General features: G+C 42.2%; 1 protein-coding gene across 1 annotated transcript in view; it reads left to right on the top strand.

Moving 5' to 3' along the window:
* DSCAM (DS cell adhesion molecule) overlaps positions 1–21723 on the top strand; it is a 446151-nt gene that overhangs the window by 364709 nt on the left and 59719 nt on the right. Inside the window, exons 20-21 of the mRNA XM_053969848.1 lie at positions 5405–5538; positions 18743–18896. Coding sequence (XP_053825823.1) covers positions 5405–5538; positions 18743–18896 — 288 coding nt within the window. The remainder of the gene's footprint in view (positions 1–5404; positions 5539–18742; positions 18897–21723) is intronic.

The following is a 21723-nucleotide window of genomic DNA, read 5'->3' as shown; positions in this document are numbered from 1 at the left end:
ATAAGCCAAACCCTAAATCCTGGATCTAAACATCCTGAAGGTGTGGAAGTTAAAGAGGAAAAGAGCATTCACATTGGCAAACTCTGTGCACCGAACAGGTGCCTCATTCCTCAGAAGAAGGGACTTTTCTACTGTCATTTTTTAAGGAAAAGTGTTCTGTAGAGGATTATTCAGTAGGACTAATTCCAGTGCACTTAAAAGATTCTGCCCTGAAGTGAGTTTAAGCACTTCCTTGGCATGTGAAAGAAATTAATTGGAGTCCTAACAGAGCTTAGAACTGGAAACTTTCTATCTGTGCTCCCAGACCTTCTCTGGCTAAAATTATGACACAAGATATTCCACATTCCTCTAATAACATCTGGAAATCTGGGACATTTTCATGTGGCTGCCAAGCCCTCCACATCATTATTGCTATGAGGCCATATCTGATCATTAATTCCTTTCTCTTTTTTTCTTTTTTTTTTTTTTTACATGAGAGGAAACTTTTCTTTGTAAAATCAATGGTGCAACATTTTCCACTGCTGCTGGAAAAGCCAGTCAGGGCCTCCTGTGACTGACTTCTCTATTGCTGTTCAGCTAAAGACATCAACCCAAAATTTCTTCAGCAGGCTTGAAATCTCTAAGGGTAACCCAGCAAGAGAATCCAGGATGGAATATGTTCATACTTTGATTTCTTGTAATGTTTTATACTGATTTTAGACACCAGAGGTCAGACACTGCTGCTAATCAGCAAAGGGAATGGGAACAACTCAAGCAAATAATAGGAAATGAGCCTTCAAGAAATGAGCTTTCCTTTCAATGTGATCATATTTATGAGTTTTATCTAGCTTTCCCCCCCTCCTTTCCTGAATGCTGACTTCAGAAAAAATGCTGCTCTTTTTGGAGTTCCTCCTGGTAAAAAAATAAGCCAAGAAGAAATGTCCAATTTAAAAAAATTCATTCTGGTTTTGCCCATTACCTTTTGCACTTTACAGTTTCTAACAAGCTGCTCATCCTCTTCACCTGGAGACTTGATTTAATAAACCATTAAAAACTAAAGCAGCTCTTCCAGTTCTTTTCCCTGCTGTGATCAAAATGCACTTTGTAAGGCTTCTTTCTCCGTTTTGCAGCAAGAGGGAGCGTGTGTGACAAATTCCTTCTCTGCTTCTGTGCTGCAAATGCAACATGAGCCAACTACGGTTGAAACAAGGAATTTGCTGCCTGAACAAGCCTGGGACATGACACAGCATCTTGGCTGGCAGCAGTGCCCCGACCTTGAGCAGACCATGGGAGGACACAGACCCCAGAGCCCCCATCCCAGGAAAGCTTCCTGAACCTGGGAATTTGGTCTGGGTGTCTGTCAGAGGTGGCATCTGGGCTGGCTGTGACACAGGAGGATTTTTGCAGCAGCGCTGTGCTTCCAGCTCTCTGGCATTCAGAGCCAGGCAAAAGCTGCAGCAGGAAGGAAGGGAAAACAGTACCAAATCCCTCTGCCAGCCCCACTCTGCTTGGATCCAGAGAGGTTTTCCTCCTCTCCTTCCTCTCCCTGGACACCAAGCTTCCTGACCATTGGCATGAGGGGCACAGACAGCATCTGGCAAGCTTGACATTATTCTGAAATGATTAAGCAGAAATCCAGTCAGGTGCATGTTCAGTACTCCTTGGAGGAGAGCTCAGCTTGGGTTTGTTCAGCTGATGAGGGTGACTGAGCTCTGTGATGAAAATTTGCCCTTGATGACCCCTTAATGCACATTTTTCTAGTGGTAAAGATCTCTAATTTTATCTTTTTAACTAAGAAGCAAAAGGCACAGAATAGTAAATGTTCTCCTTGGGAAACTGGCAAGATTTAATAGAACTGATGTGCTTAATATGAGGCCAGTTCAGAGTAAATTCATGTGTGGATGTGTTTTGGCTGGCAGAGGTCCGCATTGTAGGTGGAATATCTACATGAACAAACAGACAGCAGTCAGGGGTTGAGTTTATTTTGGTTTTTCTAAGTGCAGCCAGCAATGGAGTAGTCCCGTGTCATGCAGAATTAAAACCCTGTTACAGAACAAGGCTCAGATTTCTGATTTATTTGCCATATCACTCTTAAATGCACCACAGTCTGTGCATTTGCCTCCCTGCTGCTCAGTACTGTGAAGAAAAATGGTGATAATCTCTCTGCTTATGAAAAGGAGAATGAGAAAGTTCCTGGAGCTCCTCCCCATTATCTGGCACATCTAAATGCTGTTTCCCAGCCCTGTTGTATCAGGATAATTGCCTGCTCTGCTTTAGCATTTCACTTGCACTGTCAGGAATACAAAGTGTTCTCCTCCACATGAAAGCAGGATGCTATTTCCGTGTTTTTCAATGCCTTGCTAGCTGGAGAATGAGGCCATCTTTGATCTTAAATTTGCCACATCTGCTCCCTGGAAGGCTGCAAAGTTGTTTAGAAGCAGTCTTCAGCTTCTCACCATAGTTTTATCCCAGTGACCATGGGGGGAAAAGTAGGATCTAAGGCATTGTGCAAAATCAGTTTGTTTGTCTTTCTGGGAGCTGTGGGAGTCAGTGTGCTAAATAAAGGTCCAGGGAGAATTCAATAAGGCAGCTCAGGTCTCCTGATACTGCTGGCTTATAATGACTGAAGCCTGAAAGGCTGGGGATGCAATGGCAATGAGGGAAAATACCTTTGGTTTGCTTGGCAAGACTCGGGATTTTCCTCTCCAGGATCAGGCAGAACACATTCCCCAACCACAACTTCTTCAGATGCCCAAGGAACCCGGTTTAGTAAGAAATGCTTCAGTTAATGCTGAGAGAACTCTTAGGAGGTGCAGGGGATGGGTTTGACCAATGATTTTACCCTCTGGACAGAGAACAGTGGGGGTCTGTGGAGCACCAGATGAGATTCTGCAGGATTCCAAGCAAGGAAATGTAAACACTTCCACACACACAGTGGAATGACACACAGCTTTCATGTGCACAACCCAGCAGTGCAGCAAAAAGAGGACTAATAAATGAGTATTCAGAATAATTTTGGCAACACTGCAGAAACTGCTGCCTGATTCCAACCCAGTGAGGTGGAGGGGTCCTTGGGTTGAAAATTTCACCATATGGCTCCCTGAGTTTCTTTCTGGCCCCTCTTTCTGCTGGTCTCACACCAGACAGCAGCGCAGCAATGACAAGGAATGTCTCCTACATAAGCCCAATGTCTGGAAAATGCCAGATGAATTCTGAGTTTATCCCTCAAAAGTTGGCAGCCATGACCAATTACCATCAGAACCTGTCCCTATAGATCACACCCTAATTTAACAATAAATTGCATTAACCTCATCCATCTATTTGCAGTGATTTCCAGAAAACATTGCTATCCATAAAGGAATCCTCCTGTGGGTTAGGTAATTACCCTGGAGAGCCAGCTTTCACTCCTCAGCAGCAGGAGCAAATAGCATTTCTAATGAGCTGGGTATAAATAACAAGTTGGATGCTGTCAAGCATCAATATTTACTCTGCATTGGATAGAGCTGCTAACTGAATTAGCCCCTTTGCAGCGAGGGGCTGGGTTTGCATGCAATTATCATCATGACGTTCTCACTTGATGCCTAATTAGCTCTCTCAGCACACTATAAATAGAAAATTCACATCCAGAGACGTTGCACTAAGTGGTGCCTGTCAGTTTTCTCACATCTTCCAGGACCACCTATGCAGGTATAAAATTGAGGGTCTCCTCACATTATTTTTACACAAAAGATGAGGAAATTTAGATCCCAGGCTGGCTGACTTCTCTTTATGGGTGAAGTTCTGTAGCAGAATAATATCTGCTTGCTTAATTGAGGTAGAACAAAGATTCAGAATTTATCTACAAGTATCAGCTTGCTGGACAAGGGATTTTGTACCTCTACGGCACAATAACTGTTTTCTGTGAAAGTAAAGAAAGCTGATCAAGCATTGCAATGGTAATTGCACTAGAAACTAACATTTTAGTAGTTTTACTTAAAATCAGACAAAAATATGAGATTCCTCACAAAGCAGTAGTTCTGTAGAGAACAAAGTCCATAAAATTGTTTCATTTTGTCTTTAATAACCTATGTAGCAATAATCAATACAACATACCTATTTTAATAATTTGACATATATAAGGACCACACACAGTGGTATAATAGCTTTCAAATTATTTATTTTCACAGTTTTTAAAATATATTTTCAAATATTTTGACACAAGGCGTATTTTTCAGTAAATTTTAAACCCATTTATTCTGACATTAAGTGTAGCCCTTGTTTTGTTTGAGTACAAGCTTATGTGTAATGTGATATTCTAGCATGCAGGAAAATAAATCTAGCAGTTTTGCACATTAGTAAAAAAGTGTTTCCAAAGCTGGAGAGCTCCGTACAGTGTAATGTGTGTTTGAAAAACAGCATATGCTCATGAAATCAAAACCCTTCCCAAAATGCAAGGCTGCAAAGGGATGTAGTTAAGATTACACAGCAAGATTTTAGCATTTCCAAACAGAAGCTTTTTCCACTGGTTTTAGACAGGAGGTTTAGGGGGTTTTAGCTCTTTCTCTGTGATAACTTTGTATTATTATGTATTATGTAGATATCTGCTGTAATTAGAGAAATACACTGCCAGAGAGAGGTCTGAGCTGCTGAGGGCAGGGCAAGGGGCAAGGATTTTTTGGGGGGAGATGTCTGCTCACACATCATGGCACTTGCTGGCCATGGGTCACATCAGGCAGTGCAAACTGCTCGTTTACCCTCCACTTCATTAAATTCACAGCCCTGCTCTGGATGTCCATTAAACTGTCCACATGTGCATTATTTATAACACTTTGGCATGGGTTGTGTATTCAAAGCTGGCCATTTTTAATAAGGTGTTGTTTGGCAGTTTCTGTGACCACGGACAAGATATTTTCACGTGTGCATTTGGATTCAAATTGAAAGGGGAAATTTAGGTTGGATCTGGGGAAGAAATTCTTTACTTTGAGGCTGGTGAGCCCTGACACAGGTTTCTCAGTGGATGCCCCATCCCTGGAAGTGTCCAAGGCCAGGATGGATGGAGCTCTGAGGAACCTGGTCTAGGGGAAGGTATCTCTGCCCATGGCAGGGGTTTGGAAGATATTTAAGTTCCATCCTAACCCAAACAATTCTATGATTTTATGCAGGCTGGAGGGGATACTTCACAAAAGTTCAACCAACAGTGGCAGGTTCTGCTTTGGGATCCTCTGAAGAAGAATTTCTCCCCTTTTAACTATGGGGTCACATCCCCCAAACCTTCTCCCTGTCATGGGCAGCGTGGAGGCTGCTCCCTAACACACAGTGTCCATCTCAGTCCATGGGGGCACAGCCACCAAAGCAGCACACTCCCCTTTTCCTCTTTAACTCTTCTGTTCCACTGGGATGATTGAATAGCTGCCTTGGGCCACTCTAACACACTTTGCTTCTCCAGTTCCAGGTCCTCCTGCTGGAGTTAAAGCAGCTGCTGCCTCAGCCTCCACGGTTTTTGTGTCCTGGCTGCCTCCCCTGAAGCTGAACGGCATCATCCGGAAATACACCGTGTTCTGCTCCCACCCCTACCCCACAGTAAGTGCCACAGCCCCTCTGTGTGGGGCTGACACACAACATTTGCAGATTCCCGTCCTTGATCTTCTCCCTGCTGCTTCCTCTCCTGCCCTTTGCTCGCCCTGAGCAAGGCCAAAGGGAGATCCTGGAGCTACAGAGAGAAGTGAGAGTTGATTTGGTTTATCCCGCCTATCAAATTTTTGTTTAAAACCCATTGCAGAGCATTAGCTCACAAATAATTTCAAAATGTACAGTTGAAGTGGAGTATTTTGCAAGGTATGGTTAGTTTAGAATGTAACAAGTTACATTTTCCAGGACCAGCTGCACAGCCCTGTTGCAGCTGGAGGCGTGTATTCATTTACCCTGTTTGCATCGAAGTTCCTGCCTTTTTGCCTTGAGTATTCATGTGTGAAGGAACATAATGACTTACAAACAAACATATTTGCTTGTGAATAGGCTTATTTATGCCTGGAATATTTGCCCAATCTAGCTCTGTGTGCTTTTACTTGCTGAGAAAGTGACAAGAGGAAATTTTGAATGGAGTATCAGGTTATCTTTCTTCCTGTCTGAATCACAAAGAAATTCAGCAGTCTTTAAACACAAGGGCCAATTGCTCTCTCTAAATGCCCATGTATATTTATTTTCATGTGGATTGAAAAGAATACTCATTCATTTTATATTTGAGGTTTGGATTTAGGTTATATACAAGGTTTGGATTTCAGTTTTAAACAAGACTTCCCACCAAAGGTAAAAAATGCAATCTTGGTTTGATAGGCAAGGAAAATATTGTTCCTGAAATTTCCAAAAGTGCTTCAGGCATGTGGAAATTTGCCTGTCCCCAAGGCAGGGGGTTGGAACAAGGTGGTCTTTTAGATCCCTTCCAGCCCAAACCATTGTTTGAGTGTCTGATTTATGTTTTGGGATTACTGTCTCCTAAATCCATTAATTTCATAATTGTAGCAAACCAAACTATCTTTAGCACACATTTAAATGTAAAGTAGCTGGAGATTTTCCATTACAGTTCATACATTTCTATGGCACTCAGTGGGTTAAAGAGGTCAGAATTTAGAGGACAGCTCTGAATGGAGATCAGGAACTTCTCTGGGGGCTTGGAGAGAACACCAGATGGTGCTGCTGCCTTCTCCAGATACTTTCCATGCACAAAGCTGCAGTGCTTCTTCCTGGGGCTTTGCTAGCAACGCTTTTTCCTATATTTACAACCCCAAGAAAATAAACATCCTCAGCTAAAAATGTTATTCTCTACCATGTGAGTCTCTCACATACAAAACTTCCTATTTTGTGGTTGCCTTTTGGAGCACCTCAGAGATGGACAGTGACAAGAACAGTTGCTTTGTTTTTGCTGCTCTTGGCCTGGACAGAATCTTACTGCTGTATTTTTGTGGTGTTCATTATGCAGGGGTGTGTATGAACCATCATGGAACCATACCTTAGCCCCAGGAAGAGACACATGCAGGTGTTTGTACATTTTATTAATTGCTGATGTGTACATGGATAGTTCTGAAAGGTGTCCCTGTCCCTTCCAGCCCAAACCATTCTGTGATTCCATGATCCTGCTGTTACCTTCATGCAGGTGTGTGTACATAGAAATATATACATGCACACACAGATATATGTATAAATATGTTCAACATGTGTCTGTGAGTCCCTGTCCCAGTGTTCTGCAGATCAGCAGGAGCTGTGGCTTGCAGAGAACTTCTGTAGCAGCCCTGTGTGCTGAGTGAGGCACGGATCACACTGGGGGCTCAGTTTCCAGAAGCCAAGTTGGACATTTTTAAACAAATTCAAGCCCTCAGGACATATTTAATATAGGACACACTCCCTCAGCTTTATTTCTAACAAAATGCTTTGTTATCTTTTATTCTGAAATGGATTGTGGGCAAAAAAGCTGTTTTATTCAGAGCTGCTTTGCAGTGAAACAAGCCTGCTGCAGAGCTGCTCAAATGCCAACACTGCTGTGCAGATGCACTTAATATATCCAGGGAACTTCTTGTTTGATTCACTGCTGGCAGAGACCAGCAGCTGACAGAGGGAGAGGTCTTAAATTAGGGTGAGGAGGAGAATAAATAAAAGGCCTGTGTCTTTATCATCTCTGCCACCATAAGTAGCAAGTGCTGTAGCTGCAGGTATGGAGCCCTAAAAACTTCATCCATCAGTCACAGCCCTGGCTGCAAAAAAGCTTTGCTGAAAGTCTGCTATTCAAGCAGAAAGGCAAACTCAGTTTTCAGGCATCAGTGAGAAGAAAGAGAAAAGGACAGGGGTAAAGGTAAATTTATGGGGAGGCTGCATTCTTTGCAGATTGTATTTTATTGCTGAGAACAAGTCCATACAATAGACTTTAGACAGGTTAACGACAGTCCTTTGCACAAGAACACTGCTTTGGCGTTTAAGTCACCAGCAGGAGAAATAATTAACTCTGTTGGTAGTATTGTGCATATTTTTATTACAAACATAACACTTATACAACCCCAACATATTATGAAATGAAGATTTGCTGCCTCCTGCACTGTTCAGTTTGCTTTGCAAAGGCAGAAGCCTTTAAAACTTCTGCTGCCTCTGTATAGAACAAAAGACATTTTCTCTTTAAATATTTTGAGCCCTAAGGACAGTATTTGCCTGGGATGTTTCAAACCACAAATATGATTAATGTGTGAAAAATGGAAAAGATTCTCCACTGCAGTCTATTCTCTGGCCAAGATAAAGGGCAAGCAAGGATCCAATTTCACACTGTTTAATTGTTGTGTCTGTAGTATTCTACAGGCATAATTAGGCAAAAATTTCTCTTTTTTATTCTGAAAATGTAGGAAAAAATACAGAAATATGAGACTGATCCTTCATTTTTCAAATATAAGACACGGAATATGCTAGAATTTAAGTTAGAAAAATTATCCTTCGTGCTAACTCATAGCCTACATTCTTGCTTCTCCCCAATTTCTACCACATCCATGTCCAACTGTTTGAAGGATCTGGCTTCTCAAGACCACCTGTAATGGTCCCATGGTGGCCAGATTCCTTCTAAGAGTGGTGATTCCCATTGTACTGGCAGGATGCTCATCCTGGCCAGGTCTCAGGGAAGTGCTGTCACTGCTGTCCCATCCTGGCTGGGGGATTTTTCCCCATGGTGCCGCACACATGGAACACAGTTTGAATGCTAGCACAAAAATTAGGCTGGTTCAGTTTCTGCTGAACTTAACTCCTTCCTCAAGAGGCTGCTCCAAGCACTTCCAGCCTTGGGCTGTACATGTGCACTGCCAGGGCCTTTCAAGTGCAACAGAAAAGGAGATTTGGGGGTTTTCTGAAGAAAAAAAGACAAAAAAACTCCCTAAAAACAACCACCAACCTCGTGTTGCATTCAAGTCAGTACAATGCTTAAGGAAGAATCAATGGGATTAGATTAAATAAAATTTAGATGTCAGAAGGTGTCTGGAAAAGGTCACTGTGACACACAGGTAAGTCAGCCTGGGAAACTTTGATCTCAGAACAGGTAAAAAGCATCTCCTAAAGAAGCAGGAGAGTGCTGAGGGCAGGAGAAGGAAGGTTAAGGATCAGGATTTCTTGATACAGGAAATGATTAAATAGTGCCTATGCACAAAGACAGGGAATTTTTGATATGGGAAATTCTGATCAGTGAGGGGAAAAGATTACCATGAGATCCTGGTCAAATCTTGAAGCTGGGGCCCAGACTGTGGGATCTCCACATGTGGAAATCTTCAAGACTTCACTGACACATCCCTGAGCAACTTGATGCAATTAAACTTGCTTTGGGAAGGGGCTTGGACTGGGTGACCTCCAGAGGAACCTTCCAACCTCAATTCTATTATTATGAGGCAGTTTAAAACTGGAAAAGTTGGTCAAAAACTGTATACAACAAGGGAAGCCAGACAGTGGTAGAGTTAATGTGCAACTCTTGGAGGAAAAGACACATTTAATTGACACCAAGATGTCTCATAAGTTAAAAGTCTCCAATAAAATTGTATGACATTTTAGGCCACTGGCAGGACTGTTTGTCTTTCCCATCTGAACACTTTCTATGCACAGTCTCCCAAACAAGTTCTGCTTTTAGCTCTCACTATCAGGAAATCAGAGAGTGGGAGTGAGGTCACCTTATTTCACATCTTAAGTGAGTTCCACGTGAGTGGAGGAAAGACAAGAACCAACTGACTGTGTCCTGAAAAGGAAAATCACTGAGAAAGGAGAATGGTCTCCATTTATTATCCTTTTATAGTGCACTTCTACTTACACGACTCCTTTCCATTATCTCCAGGCTTTCTATGGAGGAAGCATAGAGTGATGCACAAATTGGTGAACTGCTTTGCTGGAAACAGCAGGAAAATCCTGTTTAATGTGTTTGCTTCTATTAGTCAGTGACCCACCAGCAGATCAGCAAAACCCAAACAGCAATAACAACCATAATGACTACATTTTTCTAATCAACAAGTCAAAATAGACTTTAATATGTGTATTTCTGATTGGGTGATGTCATACTGTTTATTGGCACACAAATGATTCTGCTGGTCTGTATTTTCTCAGCTCTTTACCTCACTTTCTAGCATAAGTACCCAAAGATTGGCAAATATGACAAGAAGCTTGCAAAGCATACAGGTATATATGTAAAACCCTAGATTTCAGATAAGAAGAACCAGTTATTCTCTGGTCTTTAATCCTGACACTAGTTTTGAAATGTTGGTTGATGAAACTGTTGCTTAGCTGTGGGATTCTGCTGAGAAACTATTTGTCCCTCAAACCCACCTTTGACTGAAGTCTCAAAAGACCAGAAGTCTGAGAGCTGGAAGGAAAAGAAATTCCAGAACTGTTGAAGCAGATGAATGGAGTGAGAATATTCCTGCAAAGATCCCAGATGATGCTGTCATGATAAACTGGATTAGCTGGATGAGGAACCAGAGCACAGAGCAGATCCCTGCACTGAAATAGGGGTGATGATTAGGAATTATCTCATAGTGCAAACCCTACAGTCAGCCCCAGGTAGCTGTGTTGGAAAGAGTCTTTGAAAACTGTGATCTACATTTCTGGACTACTCCAAAGGATGTAGAAAGATCCAAAAGCTGAAAGCCCAGCAAGGATTCATGTTGGCCTGGAAATATTTCTGTGAAACAGTTGGATTTGGAATAGGTGGTATATGAAGAGGTGCAAAGCAGTGATGGAGAAGAGGGAAATGATCTTATATTTGGCCAAAGCCCAAGTCAATTTACGTGAAAACATGATCAATATTGAAAATTGACCAACATCTGAGGCAGACAGTTACTGATCCTTTTGTTTTCCTTATTTTACTGTGAGAAACATAACTCTTAAGCCTGTTAGACTTTTATATTTGTTTCATTCTTTTGCTTTTATTTAAACTCACTAAGGGGAAAATATATTATGTGATTTAACCAGCATACACAGGAGTCTCTGGGGTTGCTCTGTGGAAGAAGAGAGTAATTGCTGCTCTTGGTCTGTAATTCATAGACTCTAAGTGGGATTTCATTAATCTGACTCCAGTCACATTGAATAGAGTCACAGATACTTATTCTGGGGTCATCAAGGATTTCCTTTCATTAAGGAAAGAAGCTAGATGTCTGTGATAAACTGGATAAATCTTCTGACAGTTTCCCTTCTCTTTGTTTAGTCTAGAGAAAGTATATATGCTTATCTTAAACCAACCGATCTGCACCATAAACTAGATGTGGAAGTGTATACAATTATCTTAACCTAGATCTTAAAACTATTAGCTGTCATAAATTCCCATCATCCAGGTGTTTTCCACTCAATTCTTTCAGGCAGACGCAAGTTTTGTCTTGATTTTGCATAGGATGTGTCTAAATTCCAACTTCGGGTTTGCATCACACTTTCTGATCCTCATTTCCTCTCTAGATTAAAGATTTGGATAAAAGAAAACTTTGGAAAATAGACTTGATGGAATCATAAGGCAGAAATTATTTGTTGTTACATACTGTAGAATTTCAGTGATTAGAAGGATGCTGAAAGTTTCTTGGAAAAAAAGGGAGAAGTAGCTGGCAAAAGTTGCTGTTGAACAGAAGTTTATTTAGAGTCAGCAGATTCTGTAAGATTGAATTTTAAATATATTTTCATTGATTTGTGTATTACATGCAGTATTTATCACTGTATCTATATAGCACTTTCTACAGCGTGAAGATATTTATGCTTATTAATTCCTGTGTGCTTTATTTAGCATAGAAATAGTGCATAATTTGGGGGTTATTTTAAAACCTTATATTGGACAGTATTTAAAATGTGTCTTTTTAATATACCACATGTTCTATTTTTAGCCTTTTTGTCGTCGTTTCACATCTTTGGTGCCAGCTTCCAAACATAGTACATTCATTATTTTAATTGCTTTGTCAAGTTTACATTTTTTACCTATCTTATGTTTGTCAGAGAGCAAGACCTCAGGAGGGATGTGACCGAGTACAAATTGATTCTGAAGATGTGCTGGTTTATATGATTTTTAAAAGGTCTCCTTGTAAAGCCCTACCAAAACAAATTTGCTATTGATTTTTTCATAAACCTCCCTTCTTGTCTCACTACCTCGTCTCACACCCAGGGATATCAATACAGTCTGACAATAAGTCCTTGGTGTCCTGACCTTCCTGTGGTCACCAGCCCATGACACCACACTCTGCTTCCCTCCTCAGGAGGCTCAGGGACTCTCCAGGAGGTGCTCCAAAGTGGTGGACCCTAAGTGAGCTGCCTGGAAATCCAGACAGTGGGTTTTCTTCCAGCTGTAATACCTGGAAATGAGAATTCAGGAGCAGCTGAGGGAGCTCCAGGTGTTTATCCTGGAGAAAAGGAGGCTCAGGGGCGACTTTCTGGCTCTCCACAACTCCCTGGCAGGAGGGAAGAGCCAGGTGGGGATCAGGCTCTGCTCTGAGGACAAGAGGAGATGGCCTCAAACTTAACCAGGAAAGGTTCAGGTTGCACATCAGGAAGAATTTCTTCACAGAAAGGCTGCTCAGGCCTTGGCAGGGGCTGCCCAGGGAGGTTTGGAGTGCCCATTCCTGGAAGGAAGGCCTGGAGGTGGCACTCAGTGCTCTGGGCTGGGGACAAGGTGGGGACTGGGCACAGCTTGGACTCCATGGGCTGGGAGGGCTTTTCCAACCTCAGTGATTCTGGGATTCTTTGGATTGGCAGGATTTTCCTGCCTGTGGGAAGGCAGGGAGTTGCCTCTGTTCTTCCAAAAATTTCCATCTGAAACTTTCTAACATTTTAATTCTACAATTAAGGTGAAAAAAACAAAAAAAGTTACAATATGGCAGCTGCATTCACTTCTGTGCACAGCTTCTGTTTCCAACCTTCAATAATGCTGAGTGAAAAACAGATGCCACATTTCAAAACATGAGCCAACACCTGAACAGAAACCATTGTTAGACAAAAGTGGCAGCCAAGAGCCTTACTGGAGACCATGGTCCAGGATCAGTGGTTATTTGGAGCTTTGAGAGTCTGTCCATCTGTGAAAGGAAGGCAAAAACCAGCAGTCCTCAAGAAAAGTACAATTTGTGACCTCAGGCAGACTTTCACATCTTTAGGGAGTTCACTGAGAGGGCACAACAGTGGTGTGTCTGCTCTTCTCAGGGATGTAGAACTTGAAGTTCATTCTCTTATAAATACAGACATGTTTAGATATTTTTTATTAGCCCACTTTGCTTCCAGGTAGAAACAACTTAGTGTAGCCCCCAGTACTGGATAACTTATGAGTCCAGGAGATTCTAAAATGTGATTTTTAGAATAAAACATCTCAGTACTCTCTGCCCCTTGAGTTCTGTGTTGAGTTTTGGGCCTTCCACATCACAAAGGGACCTTGAAGTGGTGGAGTGTGTCCTGGGAAGGGGCTGGAAAACAAGTCTTAGGAGCAGCAGCTGAGGGAACTGAGGTTCTTCAGTCTGGAGAAAAGAAGGTTCAGGAGGGACCTCCTTGTTCTCTACAACTCCCTGAAAGGAGGTTTTAGCAAGGGTTGGTCTCTTCTTCCATGTCCAAAGTGAAAGGATGAGCAGAAATGGCCCGAAGTTGCACCTGAGGAGGTTTAGATTGGACATTGGAAATGGAAATTTCACTGAGAGAGTGGTCAGGCCTTGAAATTATCTACCCAGGGAGGTTTGGAGTCACTGTCTGTGGGAGTGTTCTGGAGGAGCCTGGATGTGGCCCTTAGGGACAGGGTTTGGTGCTGGGTGATGGTGAGACTTGAAGTTCTCCTCCAGCCTTGATGATTCTGTGATTTCCAGGAGCAGCAATGCCTGAGGAAGGGCAAGGTAGACAATTCTGTGATGGAGTTGTACAAAAAGATGGAGATTATTATGGTTTTACCACGTAGAATTGAAGACTTACTGCAATTATTCATGAGGCTCAGTGCCTGTTCTAGGCCTCATGTGTAGCAGTGATTAAACAGGGCCCAAGGAGCAGCACCTGGCCCCAGCCGGGTGTGGTGGTGGCTGATGTCAGCCTACACTGCTTATCATGAGCCCCTCCAAAGCAGAATTAAAAAGAGCTATTTAGAGCAGCACAAAACTGAGCTAGACACCAAGTTAAAAATCAGTGTGGATCACTGGCATGGAGTGCTCCACTCACCCACCGCCTGAGTGGAGCTGAGCCCAGAGGAGGGATGTTTGTTGAGGGAGACCCAGCTATGCAAACATCCTTTCACTGATTTAACTCAGGCCAGATAGAACAAACTCAGTGCTGTTCTGTGGCTAAAAAAAAAAAAAAAAAAAAAAAAAAAAAAAAAAAAAAAAAAAAAAAAAAAACCCAGTGGCTCATTGTTGTGGGCAGGAGGGAGCGGCCTCAGTGTCTCTCCTGAGCCCACTTCTGTTCAGTGGCTCCATTACTGACCTGGCTAATGAAATAGAGAGGCTGCCTATTAAATGAGCAGGGGATACCAGGCTGGGAGGGATTGCATGTACACAGGAGACAGAAGCAGAATTCAGGCAGGTCTTGAATGAACTGGGAAATTTGTCTGGAAAAAGCTGGGTAAAGTTTAGGAAGAAAATGGGTACCCTGAATAACCAACTGCAAAAGTACTGTGTAGAGAGCAATTCTCTTGATTCTTCAGAAGAGGATTTTGAGGTTATTGTGCATCCCAAGATGAACATTAAAAGCCTTTATAACCCTGTCCTGAAAAGGCAAATGAGAATCCCTGGAATTGTTGAGTGCAGGTTTGGAAACAGTGAGAAAGCTATGGACCATCTTTAGACAGTCTGAAGGATAACAGAAGATATTATTAGAGAAACTGATAGAGAAAATGGGATTTCTGGACAATGTTGAAAGCAACAGAGTTATTTAGTTGTAAAAAGATAAGGGTACTGGTGGGGAAAGAAACGATAAAACTTCATGTAGATTAAAGACTGGTGCAAAGATCAAGGTAATAATCTATTCTTCATGTTCCTAATAGACTGGAAAAGAAGCTGTGGGTTGAAACTGCAGCAGGAAACTCAAGCTAGATAAAAAAGAAAAACTATTTCTAATCATGAGATTAGTTAAGCAGTGGAATAGATTGTGCAGCCTAGGGAGTTGCAAAATCTCCTTTTATTGTAAGTCTTCAAAATCAGGTTGGGGAAACATCTGTTTGAAATTGTGCAGACACAGATGAACCTGGTTTAAAGAAGAAATATAGACTCAGGTGATCTCTCAGAGTCCTTTCAGCTCCATTTTTAGAAGATGTCATATTTTCTACCTAAAATTGGAGTGAAAACACACCCCCCACCCTAGGTAGTATATTTATATTTATATTTATATTTATATTTATATTTATATTTATATTTATATTTATATTTATATTTTACAGTTGTAGTTATACTTTTATATTTATATTTAATTTTCAGCATGAGGCAACCAATACACAGGTAACCAACCAATATTTTCTTACTTCACAACACACCACAAGCCTGGGCTGTTTTTTTCTTTTCACTCATGTCCTTAAAGTCTTTATATGGCTTTCCCAGTTCTCTTCCAGGTTTCCTGCAACTTGCAGAGAACAGAGATAGAGATCTGTAGCTCACTTACCTCATCAGAAGTTGTGTGGAACCAGCTGTAAGCAAGGTGCAGGCTACCTTTCACTAAATAACCTTCCAGCCCACAGTAAATGCTATCTCTTGTCTTAACTCCTTACTTGGGAAACTCCCTGACTGCTTGGAAAACTGTTAGAAATGTATTTTTTTTTTTCTATAGCACTCTTCTGAATCTTTCCCAGGTTGTGTTAAGAACAGGCAATTAAAAACAGAAGCCAGAGGGATCAGAGTTTATGCACAGTACCTATTAAATTGTGCTTTAAAGGAGTCAGAAATGCCAGGAGATGGCATGCTGCTTCCAAGTGTACAAAGAAATGCACACCAATAGGGCTCGAGTTGCAGAGGAAAATGATGTTCCCTGCACCAGCTCTTCCTCAGCATCTCTTGCCATTGCCTGGTTGGGGAAGTAGATTGACTGCATCCTCATAAAGGACTTAGATTTCATTTTATTCTTCACAGCCCTTGCTGGCTTTCAGAGACTGATCTCTGTATCTCCTTCTTAGACTGTGAGCTAAAGGCAGAAGAAAAATTAACCCATCATGTATAAGCTGAAGAAAAATAGCAGTTAGGAAAAGAAATCCCTTGAGCAAGCATGTTACTGCTTCTAAGATTGAACAGCAGTTTATGTTTTATACTGGCACATGCACGGGCCAATATGTGACAAGGTGACATTCCTTTAAATATTTCTTATTTCAATTGTTTAATCTTCTCTTTGCTGACAAAGCTGCCTTTTTTCCTTCTTGTGTAATCAAAGTCTCTGGCATGTTAGGCTAATTGAAATGACAGGCAAAAGTTTAAAGTAAAATCGATTCTTTGTCACTGAAGCATCCCCGAGTGTTTAAAAGGGAATGTGAGCTGAGGAAAAACAAGATGTGTGTTAACCGGTTAGAAACCAAAATCTTTTGCTATAGCAGCTTGTTTTAAGAAAATGAGAGTCATTAATTTAGTGAAGATGCATTTAGCAGATTCAATTAATAAATTAATTCTGAGAATAATTAACTTTACATTTAAAATAGCCACAGATGCAAATGGATGAATGATGCTGGGAGGAAGAAAGGAATTGAAAACAAAGCATTTTAAAAGCCTTACAGCAGAAAATCCTGCTGTTTGTCCATCTTTGGAGTTCCAGTGAGAAAGAGCTGATGGTTGCTGGAATGAAAGTTAGCCCTAAGGAATTCTGTGATGTTTAGCTGTTCCTAAGTGCTGTATCCATGTCTCATGGCAGCTGGTGGTTTAGAAGGAACCTGTGCTAGGTAACTGCAATAATGTGTGGAGCCAGAGACAGCCTGGCCTTTTTGACTTTCAAATTAACCGTAGGAAATGCTGCCTCATGAATATTAAATTTCAGCTTCCTCTGCCGTGATCAATACATTAATTTTTATGTATGACCTCACAAAGATCCAGCCTGTCAAGCTACGGGCATTTGTCCAATATTCTTGTGTAAATGTCAAGGCAGATGGTTCTCAAAACCTGCTGCAATATTTCACGTAATAATAAAGGTGTCTGGCTGCATTGACCTCTTCATATCAGAAGTGGGAGCCCAGGCAAACTCTGGCTAAATGGGACAAACTAGTTTGGCATTTTGACAAGCAAAGAGGCAATGAGTTTGGCTAGAAAATATGGCATGTTCCCCCTCTGGGCTTGTTCTGAGCCTGGGGAACTTCACTGGAGCAAGCCAGTCTTCCCAGAAAAATCACTGTCCGTGGAAGGAACAAAGTGTGTTCTTGTAGAAGCCTTTGCATGGTCTCTGAAGGGAGTTGAGGTGCCTGGCTTAGAGACAGATGTCTTCACTCTGGATTTCAAATGTGAGAGGAGATGAACGCCCCTCTTCCCTAGGCTGTAGGAGAGGCCAGCTCAAGAGCAGAGAAGTGCAGTGACCCATTCAGCAGCTGAAACTGCCAGTTCACATGGAGAGGTGTTTAATGATATCTCAGAAACATCTCTTATTTATTTGGAATTCACTTTGAAGGACTACATATTCCAATGTTTTCAGGTCAATGTGCCTTTTGAAATGCTAATCAGGTGGAATTGGTCTTTACCACAAGCAGATATTTGTATATCAAAGAGATTCCTTGCACACTTTGTCAGTCTGAACCAAGTTTAGATTACATTGATGCATTATTTTTAATGCTGATTCCTGCTAAAATCTTCTTTTCTACGTCATTAACCCTCTAATTATTTTTAGCCTAGTGTTAGTTAGCCATTACCAGGCTCAGCACTGCACAGGGAAGTGAGTATTATTCATTCCACCGGTTCATTACCCCTCTATTTTTACGTGCAGGCATCACAAAGCCTGTGTCAGAAATAAAAGTGGCAATATTGAGCACTGTGACACTGTTCAGAGCTGAGATTTCCCTCCCCACACTTCCTGTGGAGGATATGCTGAGGCTCTCCAAGCCCCCTGGAGGGATCTCTGTGTTCCTCCACACCTTTCCCTGCACAGGTTGCTGCAAGCAGGATGCAGAAGCTCTCATGGATGAGCAGGGACTGCAGAGCAGCTGGTTGGCTCTGCTGCAGCCCTTGGGCCGAGGCACTTGAGTGACAGAGGAGAGACTGAACTGGCATTTCTTCCAGCACTTGTCCTTCTCTGCTAATGCAGCCAACTGGCTGAGATGACCTTCAGCTGAGAGTCTCTGAATGGAAGTAATTTGGTGATTAAACAAAACTAGACTTGGGGGAAGTTTGAACAGTCTGTTGCAGAGCACAGTTTTATTCCATGCTTCACTCCACTGCTGAAGGGATAAGCCACCAAAACCCAGGAATAAGGAACATCAAAGGTTCTAGGTGACAGAAATAGTAAACCCCAGATTTCACAGCAGATGCAGCACTGAATCCTCCATTGGGAAAGTTTTCTGTAGAGATAAATCACTTTGTCAGAACTACTGATGGTAAAATTTAGCCATATTTATCCACTTCCATTGTTTATCCAACCCTGTAAAAATAAATGGCACATAAAAGTCCTGATCTGAATAAAACCAATCTGTAAACAAGGCACAGGCACAAATGCACTGAATATGAATGGATTGCAACAAGTTACTGTGTCTGCTCTGTTTATTGCCATCTGCCATCTGTTTGGAGCAATCGATACCCATCCGAAGAGCCCTGAAGTAACAGGCTTTGTAGCACTCACATTTTACATTCTCCAAATACTGCTTATTTTAGCCTGGAAACATTTGTCTCTCCCACCACAGGTGATCAGCGAGTTTGAAGCCTCTCCCGACTCATTTTCCTACAGAATCCCCAACCTGAGCCGGAATCGCCAGTACAGCGTGTGGGTGGTGGCCGTGACGGCTGCGGGGAGAGGCAACAGCAGCGAGATCATCACCGTGGAGCCGCTGGCCAAAGGTACGGGGACAGCTGCCCAGAGCCAGCCAGGCTTCTGTGCTGCCAGTTACTGCCAGAATTGGCCACTCGTGTGGCCTCTCCGTGCCTCACCGAGGGTGGGGTTTGTCACCTTGCAAAAGGCGAGGTGACAACTTGCAGGTAATTGCTCAGGTTTTGCTGGAGTCAGCAGAGAGGGGATGACGTGCTCCTCCAGGGGGTAACTCATCCAGCCTACCTTAGAAGGGAATAGATGGCTTTTTGGAGCCATTTTTATCTTCACTTGTTGGGAATAGATTGCTTTTTGAAGCCATTTTTATCCTCACTTGTTGGGTACAGGGTGTTTGCAGATGATGCCTCTCCCCCTCTGAATATATTTCTTTTCTTTGCTGTACAAGGTAACTTCTTTATCATTCCTTTCCTTAGTAATATCTCTTGTGTACTCCACAAGTACCATCTTCTGTATAAAATGGTCTGATTAACATATCTAAACTCTGAACAATTGTTCTCTACTTGCATTAGCTTTGAAGTTTGCTGCTTCTATTTCAGATATGATGAAAGGATAATGTGCCTCAAATCTTGAATATTTATTTCCAGCTGTATTAGTTGTTCTATTAAAAGATATTGCTAGGGCCTGTGGATTCTGCCTTTTGAGATGTGATGCTTGCAACATTAGAGCACCTTGGCTTGGAAATGGAGGCCTAACATTTTGAACAGCAAAGTGAGAAGAGTCCCATCCCACTCAATCTCTACATGGGGTCTTGAAATTGATTTTTTTTTTTTACTACTCAACTTGGTACCATTACAGCCTGTGCCAGGATGGGCAGAGAAATGCACAGATCCCTAGAGCTGCAAAATGAGATACATTTAATTGGCTTTACAGTTTTACAAGCCTGCTAATTCTTCACTTGGGTGTTTAATGATGTAAAGATGTAAAATAAAGTGTCTAGTGCATTATGATGACAGGTTCTTTCTGAAAAGGCTTTGCTGAACTTCAGCCTAGTGCCACCAACATGAAAGCACTTTCTGCATGGCAGAGCAAACTCCATCATCATGGGAAATCTCCCTGTTCCTACCTGTCTAGCTGGTAGATCATAATTTTAATGCTGGTAGATTAACATCAGAGCTGTTACCCTGGGCTGCATCAAAAGCAGTTTAAGCAGAGGGTTGAGGGAGGTGATTCTGTCCCTGTGCCCTGCTCAGGTGAGAGCTCACCTGCAGAGCTGCCCCAGCCCTGTCCCAGCCCAGGGAGGAGCTGGAGCTGCTGCAGAGAGCCCAGAGGAGGCTCCAGGATGAGCAGAGGGCTGGAGCAGCTCTGCTGGCAGGAAAGGCTGGCACAGCTGGCATTGTTCACCTGCACAGGAGAAGCTTTGGGCTGAGCTCAGGGTGGCCTTGCAGGGCCTGAAGGAGCCCCAGGAAAGCTGGAGAGAGACAATTTCCAGGGGATGCAGGGACAGGACACAGTGGCTGCCCCTGGATCCCTGGAAGTGTCCAAGGCCAGGTTGGACACTGGGACTTGGAGCAGTCTGGGACAGTGGCCCATGGCAGGCACTTGGAACTGTTTGATCTTCAACCTTCTTTCCAACCCAACCCTTCTAGAATTCAGTGATTATGGTGGATGGTATTGCTGATTTTGGAGGTTACTGTTTGAACACATGACAGTTTCCCAGTGTGGAGAAGCTGCAAACAGAGTTCTTCAGATCTGAAAAATCTGGAGCTTTTCCATTGTAGCATTAGTGCACATTGCATTATGGACATCAGTGAGACCAAAGCTGAGATCCTAAAAGGGGGATGAGGAGTGTAAAGGACACTAGGGAAGGAAGATCATGTAAGAACAACTCAGGAAAAAAGGCAAAACTGTCAGTGTGTTCCTCCTTTGCTGTCACCTGTGTGTAATCAATGTGTGGTGATGAAAAGAAAAAAAGCAAACAAATATAAGCATAAAAATAGATGCTCAAATAAGGGCAAAAATTATTAGATGTGGTGCAATTCTAATAGATTGAGGCTGCAGGCAAACCCTGCACAAAATGCACTGGAAGTTCTCTTTTGCTATGCCCTATGCATTTTAAAAAGAGGGAAATGTTCAAAGATGAACAAGAGGGAAATGTTCAAAGATGAACGCAGATCAATTCAGGCTTTGCAGGCACCAATATTCATGACCTCAAGTTATGAGGAATTGCAGTGTGCAGTTTCTCTCTGTTTGCCAAAAACTGAGGAGTTGCAACTTGACCCACATGTACTTAAACTGATCCAGCTTACCAGAATTAATTCTGCTCCTCTGAAGCTTATATAACATAATCCATGATGACAAATAAGTGAACTTAAAAATAACTTTTATGAAAAGGCAAGATGACTTAAAAGAAAAAATAATTAATTACTTCAATATAGACAGGTCAGTCTGAAGAAGACTTTATTTCAAAGGACAGTAGAATGCATCCAGTCAACCTCAGAGTTTGTAGTGATGCTCCAATATAAAGTCTGCATTAGATGATGCTCAGGAAAAGCCTCTTACATGCATTTAGGACTGTAAAAGTAATGAATAATCCATTTGTGGAGGGTTTGATGGGCACCAGGAATACTGATAGCAATTTTATGAACTTTGGATGTGGCTATGTTAGAAATTACTGTATCACATACAAAATTTCCTTTATGAATGCATCACAGAGCTTTTTAGGGAGCTGGGAGAAAGTGGTGATCAGTGCTGAGGGCAGTGGATGCTCAGTGAGGAAGGATGGGCAGAGCTCAACGCTTCGAAGACCTTTTTCACCCCCCACTGTATCTGTAGCAAGCAGCACATCCCGGGGTTAGAAGCAGTTAAAGCCTGGTTTTGCCATAAGTTCCCAATGCAAAA

The sequence above is a fragment of the Vidua macroura genome, chromosome 2, assembly GCF_024509145.1.
Source record: "Vidua macroura isolate BioBank_ID:100142 chromosome 2, ASM2450914v1, whole genome shotgun sequence".
In the NCBI taxonomy this organism is placed as follows: domain Eukaryota; kingdom Metazoa; phylum Chordata; class Aves; order Passeriformes; family Viduidae; genus Vidua; species Vidua macroura.
This window is presented reverse-complemented; position numbering and strand designations above follow the sequence as displayed.